The 11393-nt window shown below is 43.5% G+C and overlaps 1 protein-coding gene across 1 annotated transcript in view; it reads left to right on the top strand.

Moving 5' to 3' along the window:
• Positions 1-796: 796 nt before the first annotated feature.
• LOC144943271 (sister chromatid cohesion protein PDS5 homolog B-like) overlaps positions 797-11393 on the top strand; it is a 28521-nt gene continuing 17924 nt past the window's right edge. Inside the window, exons 1-14 of the mRNA XM_078870611.1 lie at positions 797-910; positions 1823-2044; positions 4501-4587; positions 5372-5469; positions 5848-5971; positions 6571-6651; positions 7340-7480; positions 7921-8036; positions 8147-8241; positions 8938-9086; positions 9320-9456; positions 9807-9920; positions 10877-10958; positions 11336-11384. Of these exons, the coding sequence (XP_078726737.1) occupies positions 797-910; positions 1823-2044; positions 4501-4587; positions 5372-5469; positions 5848-5971; positions 6571-6651; positions 7340-7480; positions 7921-8036; positions 8147-8241; positions 8938-9086; positions 9320-9456; positions 9807-9920; positions 10877-10958; positions 11336-11384 (1609 nt within the window). The remainder of the gene's footprint in view (positions 911-1822; positions 2045-4500; positions 4588-5371; positions 5470-5847; positions 5972-6570; positions 6652-7339; positions 7481-7920; positions 8037-8146; positions 8242-8937; positions 9087-9319; positions 9457-9806; positions 9921-10876; positions 10959-11335; positions 11385-11393) is intronic.

The following is an 11393-nucleotide window of genomic DNA, read 5'->3' as shown; positions in this document are numbered from 1 at the left end:
TTCACACGTGCAGACGAGCAGATTTCATCGCTCCATCTCCTCAGTGGATGGCCTCCGTGTCCGCGTTGCATTTCATTCGCGTACAAATCACCCCCCTTAACATTTAACTAAACTCACCCTCAGATATTGTAACTTAAACATATCGTAAACACATACATTTTTATCGGAACCTGGGTTTAAAACTCACAATTAAAATTTATCTCGCATTGATTTTCTAAATGTGTGAACTTAACGCCACAGTCCCCCACATCCACCAACCCGCACTTTAGAGCGTGGTGAAATTCTAGATTTGAAGCTTTCCTGACTGCAAGGATTCATACTCTTAGGTTTTTTCGGTAAAGTCACGTAGGTAAAATAATAGTTAAATAAAATAATAATAAATGAAGATAACTAAATTAAATCACGACGTTTCGGAAGCAACACAAGCCTCCGTCATCAGGTGTAGACTGCTCCAGTAATTTTACACCTGATGACGGAGGCTTGTGTTGCTTCCGAAACGTCGTGATTTAATTTAGGTATTTTTATTATTATTGTATTTATTTTCTTACGTGACTTTACCGAAATAACCTAACAGCGTGGTGAAGTATGACCGAACACCGCCCACGACTTGGACATACGTGCAAAAGAGCTTCTCAGATCATCGGATTTCTCCAGGATGAATAAAGACTCCGATTCTGACCGTCCACGACCCCCACGCCGGGGTTGAAGCACTCGCAGTGTATGGCAAAAGTATCGCCGTGTTGGTGGTGTCGTGCGCTAACCACTGTGCCACCGCTCCCCCACAGGATCAGCAGCCATGCCTGACCTCAGCTCGGATTTCAGTGATGCCGATGACACCATTGTGTACCCGGAGGGGCTGAAGGAGATATCTGAGCATCTCTCGAGTATAGAACTCAACAAAAGACTCAAGGTATCTGCTGTCAAGATCTTCATCGATGTCCTCATCACATCCCATTCTCGACGACTGCTGCATCTCCCCACATCCCTTGTGTCAGGGACCTCCTCTCTACCAAATCCCTCACCTACCCACATCTCTCACCTCCCAAAATCATTTACTTCTCCACACATATTAACAACCACACATAGCTCATATCCCCGTGTTCTATCTCTGCCATCTCATCTCATCCTACGTCCTCTACTCCCCATGTTATTATTGTTGTTACTGTTGTCAACCTGCTGCTGTTCTGGCTCGTGGATATCATTTTGTGTGCGGTTGTTTTGGTTGTGTTTTTGCGGTTGTGTAGATGTTGGCATGATGACTGATACGGATGGTGTGGTTGTTGTGTTGTTGCTATCTAAATGCTAATGATGTTATGGTTCTTATTGTTGTGTAGCTGCTGGCGATGGCTGGTGGTTATGATGTAGCAAGTGGTGGTTGGATGTTGGTGTGGTTGTGAAGCTGGTGGGTATTGTGGTTGTCTAGCTGATGTATGTTGTGGTTGTGGAACTGGTGGATATTGTGGTTGTGTATCTCGTGGATGTTGTGGTTGTCTAGCTGATGGACGTTATGGTTGTGTAGTTGATAAATGTTTTTGTCAATCTGGTGGATGTTGTGTTTGAGAGCTGGAAAAATGTTTCTCCCAACATTTAGAAACATGCTTTTATAGTATTTGTCCGATATAAATTTACACATGATAAGCCACTAAGTTGAACTATCAGTTGTGGCGAGGTCACTTCTGAAAAAGAGTTGTAAAGCTCATTGGGGCTTATTAGGTCAAATAAAAGTAATTTATAGTTTATCTTGAGATATTGTGGTTGTGTAGCTGCCGAGCACGCTTGGCTGGTGGATGTTGTGTAGCTTGTGGATGTTATGTTTGTGTAGCTGCTGGCACGCAGACTGATGGACCTGGAGCAGAACTCGTCGGGAGAGAGGAAGTGGCTGGCACCGCTTGCACGGCTCCTGGCCACAGCGCCATTCCTGCGCCACGCCGAGAGCGCAGTGCGCCGCCTCACGGCCTGCTGCCTCGCCAGCATGCTCCGCATCCTCGCTCCACATCACCCATACTCCTCATACTCGCCATCATCAGCGCACGCTCACATCAAGGTGAGACACGTAACCACCCACATTTCACATCCTCACACTCACACACATCAAGACTTACTGAGACTCACTGACACGCACTGAGACTCATCGCTCACCAACATACTCTACACCACCCATGCTTATCATAGGCATCTTCCTCAGTGTGACATGCTCACATCAATTTGGGGTGCCACATACTCACCGACAATCTCACAGCATTACTACTTGACTTAACTCTCACTGAGACGGACGCACTGTCAAACACCGCTCATCAGCAGACTCCGCACACATACTCGCTCCCCACCAACCATATTTATCTTAAACCCTTATTCATCGCATGCTCATATTAGGGTGAAACTCCCCCTCCACCCATACGCCTCTTCACCCACTCAGACCAGGGTGGGTCAGACTACAGAGATTCACCAATAACTCATTCCTCCTCCTCACACTTACTGCAGGGTGAGGAAATATAACTCACCGACACTCACTTAGACTCGCTGAGAATAAGTGAACACAATACGACTCAATGAAACTCTCTTTACCTCAACAAACTTTCTTCATGTATTTTTGTCCCTCTCTGGGTCTATGTTTCAGTGTGTCTAAATGTATCTTCCTCTGTGTCTGTTAATGGCTCTGGTTGTGTGTCTACCTGTTACTCTCAGTGTTTTTCTCTGTGTCTGTAATTACAAATATCTACATTTAGCAATGCCTTGTATGCAAACTATCAATGCGCTTCGCTTTGTACATTATTGGCACCCCTCAGTTTTGCGCTCTGGTCGCCCTCCCATGAGGCAACCTGTTTGTTACATGGCCATGAGATAGCGCGTTTGCTACTTGTTGCAGAGGTTTACAATTCAAGCTGCTGACGACTCTGGTTGATGCTGTGGATTTCGACTTAATACTTTCGTGACTGCAGGAATTAATATTCTTTTGTTCTTTCGGTAAAGTCACGTAGATATAAAAAGAATAATAAAAATAAAGTTAATAAAAATATAAATAATACAAATAAAATGTAAATTATAAAAAAAACAAAAACCACTAATGTAGACTGTAGCCTGGTTCTTAATCTGAGTGTACTGGCAGTCTATAATGTAGACTGTAGCCTGGTTATTAGGTTTGGTAAGTGTACTGGCAGTCTATAATGTAGACTATAGCAATGGTTATTAAGCTGGGTGAGTGTACTGGCAGTCTATAATGTAGACTGTAGCCTGGTTCTTAACCTCGGTGAGCGTACTGGCAGTCTATAATGTAGACTGTAGCCTGGTTCTTAACCTCGGTCAGCGTACTGGCAGTCTATAATGTAGACTGTAGCCTGGTTTTTAAGCTTGGTGAGCGTATTGGCAGTCTATAATGTAGACTGTAGAAATGGTTATTAAACTGAGTGAGTGTACTGGCACTCTATAATGTAGACTGTAGCCTGGTTTACTATGGGAACCTCATTTGCCAGTAAAAAATATGATAATTGGTTCTTTACCCTTCTATCTGGCAACAAAACTGACACCTTTTTACAAGGAGTCATGTTTGCATAGACCGCAATACCTGCAGTCATAATACAAAAAAAATAACATAACTCTGATAATGTGCACTGTCCTTAAAGTTGATTGATCCACACCCGAGACAGCTTTCCTTAGAGCCTAGTCTCATATGGGTAGCCTGGTTCTTAACCTGAGTGAGCATACTGGCAGTCTATAATGTAGACTTATTCTTTGGTTCTTTCGGTAAAGTCACGTAGAGAGAAAAATAATCATACAAATAAAGTGAATAAAAAAAATCTATAAAATAAAACCACGACGTTTTGATCGTAACACAAGCGGTCGTCATCAGGAAAAGGGGGGTTAGCCTCTCAAGGCAAACTGTTTATAAAGGTTTAAAATGGGCGTATCCCAAGTGTCAGCAGCATGGGAGGAGCAGCTAATGTTAATGTAAGTGATGGTAGTAGTGGGTAACGGCAGTGCTGGTGGTGGGTTTCCACCAATTAAAGGGCTGCCAGGTAATCATTGCACCTCGCTTTACACAATCGCACTGTTGACAGTGGAGGTTGCTGCTAGTGGTGATGGTAGTAGTGGGTAATGATGGTACTGGTGGTGGGCTTCCACCAATTAAAGGGCTGCCAGGTCTAAAATGGAAACATTACAGCCAGTTATGACTTGAAATGGTTGATAACGTCCTTCGAGTGATTGCTGAGTTTGTACCCATCTTCTCGGTTGAAATTGTCGTCTATGTCTGTATATATAGATGGCTTCATGAACGAATCTTTGTTGATTGCCAGTGCTGCATAGACCTTGTGCTACACAGAGACAGCTGTTAATGGCAGTTCTCTCGGCAAAAACAAAAACTACAGCTAGGCATTGATGGTTGACACGATATGTAATATATGGTGCTTTGAGATTCTGGAGCATTTAAGGACCAAATGTATCCATATCCTTAATTCCTCTCCCCATCTTCTTTCCTCCCCACCCCTGTCTGTTTACTCCTAGGAAATCTTCATGTTCTTCACAGAGCAGCTACAAGGCCTGGCTGACCCAACTGGATATGAGTACAGACAGTGCTACTACCTGCTGGAGGTGATGATGAGTAGGGAAAAAAAACGAGAGGAGGTGGTCAGGTGACTCAGAGTTCAGAGTGCTGAGCCAACACTGCTGAGATGCTGGGTTCAAATCTGAGATTCAACTGTCTGGGATTAAACTGGGTTCTTAATTGTAGTGAGTTGATACGCTCAGCCCAGTCACCATTATCTTATATAGAGACCCATAGACTCTAATAGAGACCCACAGCCTTGTATAGAGACCCATAGAATCACATAGAGACTCATAAACTTACACAAACTTACTTGCCATTTAAACGGGTTTTCAAGTGTACCAGCCCGTTCAGCAATAAAAAGCAATCAATTTGGATAAATTTCAGCAACGAGAATAAACATACTGGTTTGACCAAGTATGTGCCGCACATTACTCTCATGTGGCAGAGTGGGTAAGAAAGTGCTGCCCTCTACTGTGTGGACCACAGGTCGCTTGAAGGGATTTCAGAGGGGATCTCAGAAGAGTGGTAGAGTGAATGAGTGAAGTTAGCAAGTTAGAAGGTAAACGATTAAGAGGGCAAGGGAGTGGGTGAGTGAGAGGATGAGCAAGTGGGCAGAGTATTAGTAATTGGGTGAATGAGAGAAAAGATGAGTGAATGAGGGCATTAGCAAGTGAATTAACGAAAGGTGAGTGAGAGAATGAGGTGATTGTATGAGTGATTGGTGAGCCCATGAGAGACGAGTGAGGCTAGCGTGTGAGTGAGTGAGCAGGTGAGTAACTAAGCAACTATGGTGAGTGAGCGAGTATCTGTACATGTGTGTGTGTGCAGAGCGTCACCCTCGTAGAGTCATACGTGCTCTGCCTGCAGCTGGAAGACAGCAACGAGGTGTTCACTCATCTCTTCAGGACTCTATTCTCTGTCGTTAGGTGCGGCTTAGACAGACCTGTAGATTCACCTTATTTAAGGGTCGGGGGGACGGCATATAAAACCTTGGTGGGGGGTATTAATACACACTATTTGGCACACTAAACAAATGTTAATGCTAACTATGCAATTTTCTTTTATCTCACTTGCATTCTAATCTAATTCTTACCTCCTGTGTATGAGGAAAGGCTGGTACACCCATTGCTTAATTGTGATATTTTTTGTACAAACATGTCAACTAAAATCATTTAGCAGGGTGGCTAAGTCTTGCTAAAAGCAATGAAAATGCTGCTAATGCTGCTGATGATGTTGATGATGCCATTGGTGCTGCTGCTAGTGCTGCTGATGATTCCGGTGTTGCCGGTGCTGCGGTGTTTCAGGCGGGAGAGCGTGGAGAATGTGCACCGGCACAGTGTGACACTCATGAGCACCATCATAATGGAGGCCAAGGGCGCCAGCACCGCAGTCCTTGACTCTATCCTTTACAACCTAATCAGAAGCGAGGTGTCCCACTCACAGCAGTACTTACAGATCTCCACAAAGACACTCATAGTGTATAGTAACTAAAACAAAGTGCACACCAAAACAATCACTACGAAGTGCGTAACAACATAATCATCATTATCATCAGAATCGTTACGGTCATCAGGATCACCAGTGTTATCAATATTATTATGGTCATGCATATCATCATCAACATCGTCATCATTACAATATTCTAATTTTCATGATCATGATGGTTATCATCATAATCACCATTATTATGATCATCGTAATCATAATCATGGTCATCAGGCTCATCAGCATCACACTCATAATGATGGTCATATTCTTCACAATCATTGTCATAATCATAATTATGCTCATCGTGATTATCATAATTATAATTCACATAAACAACATTATAACCATTAATCATAATCATAAACAATAATTATCCTGATCATTAATCAATGACGATGATCAGGATCACATTTCTCACCTTCATTGTTCCACCCTGAGGCAATGGCAGATATTCCACATTCCTATGGTGAAAAATGAGTTAATCTGCAGCACAGCACATTGTAATACCGCCATGGTGGCGATGGGGCTTTTGTGTTTAGGATTTTGATGAGCGATCCTATAGCCTGGCCAAGGATCTTCTGAAGAAGACAACCGAGGTCATAGAGCCATCCATCACAAACGTATGTCTACATTTACCGACAGACACTCTACTGTCGCTTTGCTACTGTAGTCATCATTATGACAGGAATTTGAATGTCGTTCTTCTGTTGCCTCCTCATCTGGGTTACTGCTGCCATGACAGATGAAACTCCAGACACTTTATCGTAACTACAGACCCTGATCTTAACTCTTGTCTCCTTCACGTCTCTGTTCGACTAGCATGGTCATTGTTACAGACACTATATTGTCATTGTTTTGCTTTCTTGTCTCTGTTGCTGCTACTATTTATAACGTCATCGTGTGGCATGCTAGCCTTCGCTAACAGCACTTGCTTCAACAGTCTGTTTAGGCTATATGGTGTATCTTTGTCACGAACGATACTATAGACATGAGTTCAGTACTAGACACTCTCATCATCGATTTGTCTCCTCCGTGTCTCTCTTACTACTATCACAATCATTACAACAGATGGTAATTCAGTCTGTTATCTTTGTCTGCTATTGCCGTCTCATCATTGCTGTGTTCTTTGCTACTATCACCATCATGCTACTATGTATGTATGTATGTTTAACTTCTTTTGCACCGTATGGAGCCAACTGTGCTGATCAGAGGTGCGGGAGAGGGACAACAAACTTAACACAAAAATAAGTTCCATGTCTATTTCACTCTGTATTTCTACGTTTCTCTATATTTCTCTCTGTCTCTCAGCTCTTCAATCAGGTGGTTATCCTGGGTAGGGAGGAGGTGAGTGACCTCTCCACGCATATGGGGGAGCTTCTCCTGGAACTCTACGCCATCGACGCCTCACTGCTGCTCTCCACCCTGCCTCAGCTCGAGGGGAAGCTTACGGTCGCCGCCCATACTACACCACACCGGCTTTCAGCTGTTACATTTTCTATTGTTCCCTCGCCATTACAATGATTGAGATATATGAAACTCTACTCCGTGAGAATCTATGGTTCTTTATGACGGAGATATGCATATAGACCCATATTTGCATAATAATCCATAGGTCTACGAAGACGAGTACACTTACATAGAGATCCATAGACCTACATGAAGCCAGTTAGACTAACATAGACCCGTAAACTCTCCTATTGAGTTTATCGGTCTCAAGGTCTTCTTATTTAAGCATCCATGTCTACGAGTTCCTTGTCTTAGAGGTTCTTGTCTAAGTGTTCTTATCTCAGGAGACTGCAAATTTCTTGTTTCCAGTTCTGTCTGTATCTTCTTTGCTGGCTGTGTCTCTGTGTCTTGTGTCTTTGTCTCCCATCTGTCCTTTTCCACAGAGTGAAGATGCCTCTGTGCGTCTCGCTACCGTCTCCCTCCTAGCCAAAATGTTTGGCGCTGCTGGATCGGAGCTGGCTTTAAAAAACTCAAGGCTTTGGCGCTGTTTCGTGAGACGGTGAGAGCACCATCATTGTGAGGAAATCGTATTTTGACCCCCATATAATTTTAACCCTGGTGTAAAAGTGTGATCACTGTAGAATTCTGCGTGTGTTTGTGTCTGGACAGCTTCAAGGATGTGAGTGCACCCGTGAGGCTGCGGTGTGTGAAGTTTGCTGCTCGCTGCCTTAAGAACAACCCAGGGCTTGCCAAGGACCTGTGCGGTCAGTTGCTGCTATTTAGATGGAATATTTACGATACGTACTGGGGTAAATGTCTTTGTGTTTACAGTAGTGATGTCACCTGATGTCATGTAACACCATTTTTTGGCGAGAAAAATTAGGAAGAGACATCACTTCTGGTTTCCAGATGGATTCAGAATTATTATTTTTCAGATTGTCTGAAATCTTATATCTAGGCTTTATTTTCAAAACATCCTAATATTGGGAGCATATCCCTAGTGGGTGAATATGTTTGTGTATATATATATGTATACGTGTGTGTATATGTGAGCCCGAGGAGCTCACATATTCATAGGCGCTCGCTATCAGCACTTGCCCCAAGAGTCTGTTAAGGCTATACGAGGGATCTTTGTTTTTGTCTTTGCCCGAGGAACAGTAGTGTCGTGCTCATGACTAATAACAACGGCGAATATTTGAACCAGTAATTTACCTTCCCTAAGTCAACCTATTCTTAAAATAAAAACCTGGTGTGGTGTGTAAACATTAGCACTGGAGGGACAAAGGGTGGCCAGGCGTGGTGTTGGCCACACACCTCCTCGTGTGCCGTCCCATCCTTCGTAGGTGTTCACTAACAGCATTTGCCCCGCCAGCCTACTAAAAGCTCATATGGGCGATGTTTGTCTTTGTATACATGTGTATGTACTTGTATATATGTGTGTGCAATGTTTATGAGGACAGACGCGCTGGAGGGCCGATCCCGTGACCCTGAGGAGGCGGTGCACTTTCAGCTGGTCTGCTGCGTGTCCTCCGCCTTGAAGCTGGAGCCATCCCTGCTGCACTGGGATGCACTTCCCCGAATACTTCGCTCTGCTACGGCTGACAAACGCGTGTGTTAACCATCGTACCACGACGGCAACCTACCCAGATAGACCTGGCTGAAATGAATCCCTGGTTGAGATGGAAATGCTGCTGTTGAAAGTGTTGGCTATGGTGGTGGTGATTTTGTTGGTGGTGCGTTGATGATGATTTATGATGGTGGCGGTCTTGACAATAATTATGGGTGTGCCGATGGTGGTGTTTTTGTTGGTGATGATAGTGGTGTTGCCACGTGGTTGTGCAGGTGAGTGTTCGTAATGAAGCTATACGTGGCCTCGCCAGCCTGTACTACCACCAGTGCCAGCGCGAGGACACGGACGCGGTCTCCTGGATCCCTTCGGTGCTGCTACATTTCTACTACCGCAACCGTCTAGAGGACAGGTGAACAGCAACAAAGGAATATATTTACCGATCCGTACTGCTCTTCTGATCATGGGGCAACCACAGGCGCTTCAACGGTTAATAGATTAAATTACACTATATCCCATGTCCACCCTCTGCAGTATTTATGCATGGTTTAACTGTCATGTTCTATAGATTTTCACAAATCTAACCGTTTCACATACAGTAATGTGTTTTTATTCTTGCGTACATTCACTTGCTTATGAAGTACTTTGAAATATTTGTTTCCTCGTCTTTAAAGCAGTCTTTACTATATTTGTCGAGAAACCTATTTGAGCATGATGTAACTTTGGCCATGATTAAATATTGATCTTGATATTTATTCCCAGGCTCTTGGTAGAGCGAATGTTCACACAGTATCTGGTTCCATACTGTCTGGAGGCAGAAGAGAGAATGAACCAGCTCCTGCACCTGTACTCCTCTCTCCCACCCAGCGCCTGCAAGTGAGATGGGCCCTAATGTGTGAAACACGATACCTGTTAGGTATTGGTTCCCAATATTCGTCTTAATCCTATACTATTGCAAAGGCTAAAATGCCAATTTTTTTTCAGATAATGAAATCAAGTGGATTTGCAACTACTTATCTGATTTCAAATTGTCAATAACACATCATCTGATGGGACCCGCATTCCTAAGGGAATTCCTCAGGGCTCTGTGTTTGGCCGTATCCTTTCTCTTAATGTCAACAATATAGGCATCTCTATATATGTGTCTGTATATTTCCTGCTGAGGGTGTTTTTTGCATGTCAATCAAGAAACGGTAATTTTGTCCTCCGAGCAAAACATTTCCCAAATTAAATGTCTTCTTCCTGGTATTTCCCCCATTAATGTGAACCTTCTACTCTTCTTTCTCACCTATTTCCTCTCCTGGGCCATCATCTCCATGTCCACTCCACAGTGCTTCATGTCCAGATTAAATAACACCCCAATTTGGTTACTTTACCCGAATTTTATCCTGATTGTGCTATTTGCATTGTGTCATGAGATGAAGAAAGCATTTGGAACTCTCGAAGAGCAGTGTAACCCCTCGTGCTAGAGAACAGCTGACAGAAGCAGATCACTTCAAGTAACCTCTGAGATCACTTCAAGTGACTTCTGAGATCACATCAAGTGACCTCTGATCCACACAGTAGAGGGCAGTACTTTCCCACCCACTCTTCAACGGAAGATAGAATTGTATACTGTATACTACTGGGACATTTTATGCTACGTATAGGCTATTTACATGTTGTACACGAATTTAATTTTGGATGTTAATTACAAATAAAATACTAACTTGTATTATTTGCCAATTTCTGCCAATTACTGAATGTAAGAATTGTAAATGGTATGCTAATTGCACGTGAATTGTACGCTGTATGCTAATTATCCAATTTTAAGGCCCCTCTGTGTGCCCCAGGGCTGTAAATGAGATGTGGAAGAGTCAGAGCTCACTGAGAGCTCAGCTCCGGGCTCTGTTGAAGCTCATTATCAAGTCCAGGGTGAGTGAAGCTTCTTGCTGACTTAAGTTTCAGTTCACAAACCAGGGTTGGACTGTGGGGCAGGGATGACGAGAGATTCAAATGGACTGGAACACAGTACAGCCGGGAACACATTACAGACTGGAGCACAGTACAGAGATGATGGGTTTTCTGACTGGCAACATAATAGACTGCAGGGTACTACAGACTTGAGATAATTAAATATGAATATTTAGTACACAGTACAGACTGGAGTGCAGTACAGATGACAGGTCAACACTATACCTTACTCTTTACCTTACCCTATAGCACCTATATCACAGGACAGTATACACTGGAGGTCAGGTTAACAGTGGCTGTTCACAGCTCAACACTAATGGCTACTGCTGTTGTCTTAGACAAGCACTTTGGACAAGGAGATCTTGGAAGCAGAAACGGCCATTGCAGGTGTGTTTA

This window comes from Lampetra fluviatilis, chromosome 30 (genome assembly GCF_964198595.1).
Source record: "Lampetra fluviatilis chromosome 30, kcLamFluv1.1, whole genome shotgun sequence".
NCBI classification, from domain to species: Eukaryota; Metazoa; Chordata; class Hyperoartia; order Petromyzontiformes; family Petromyzontidae; genus Lampetra; species Lampetra fluviatilis.
Note: the sequence above shows the minus strand (reverse complement) of the source record. Positions and strands in the feature narration are given on the sequence as shown.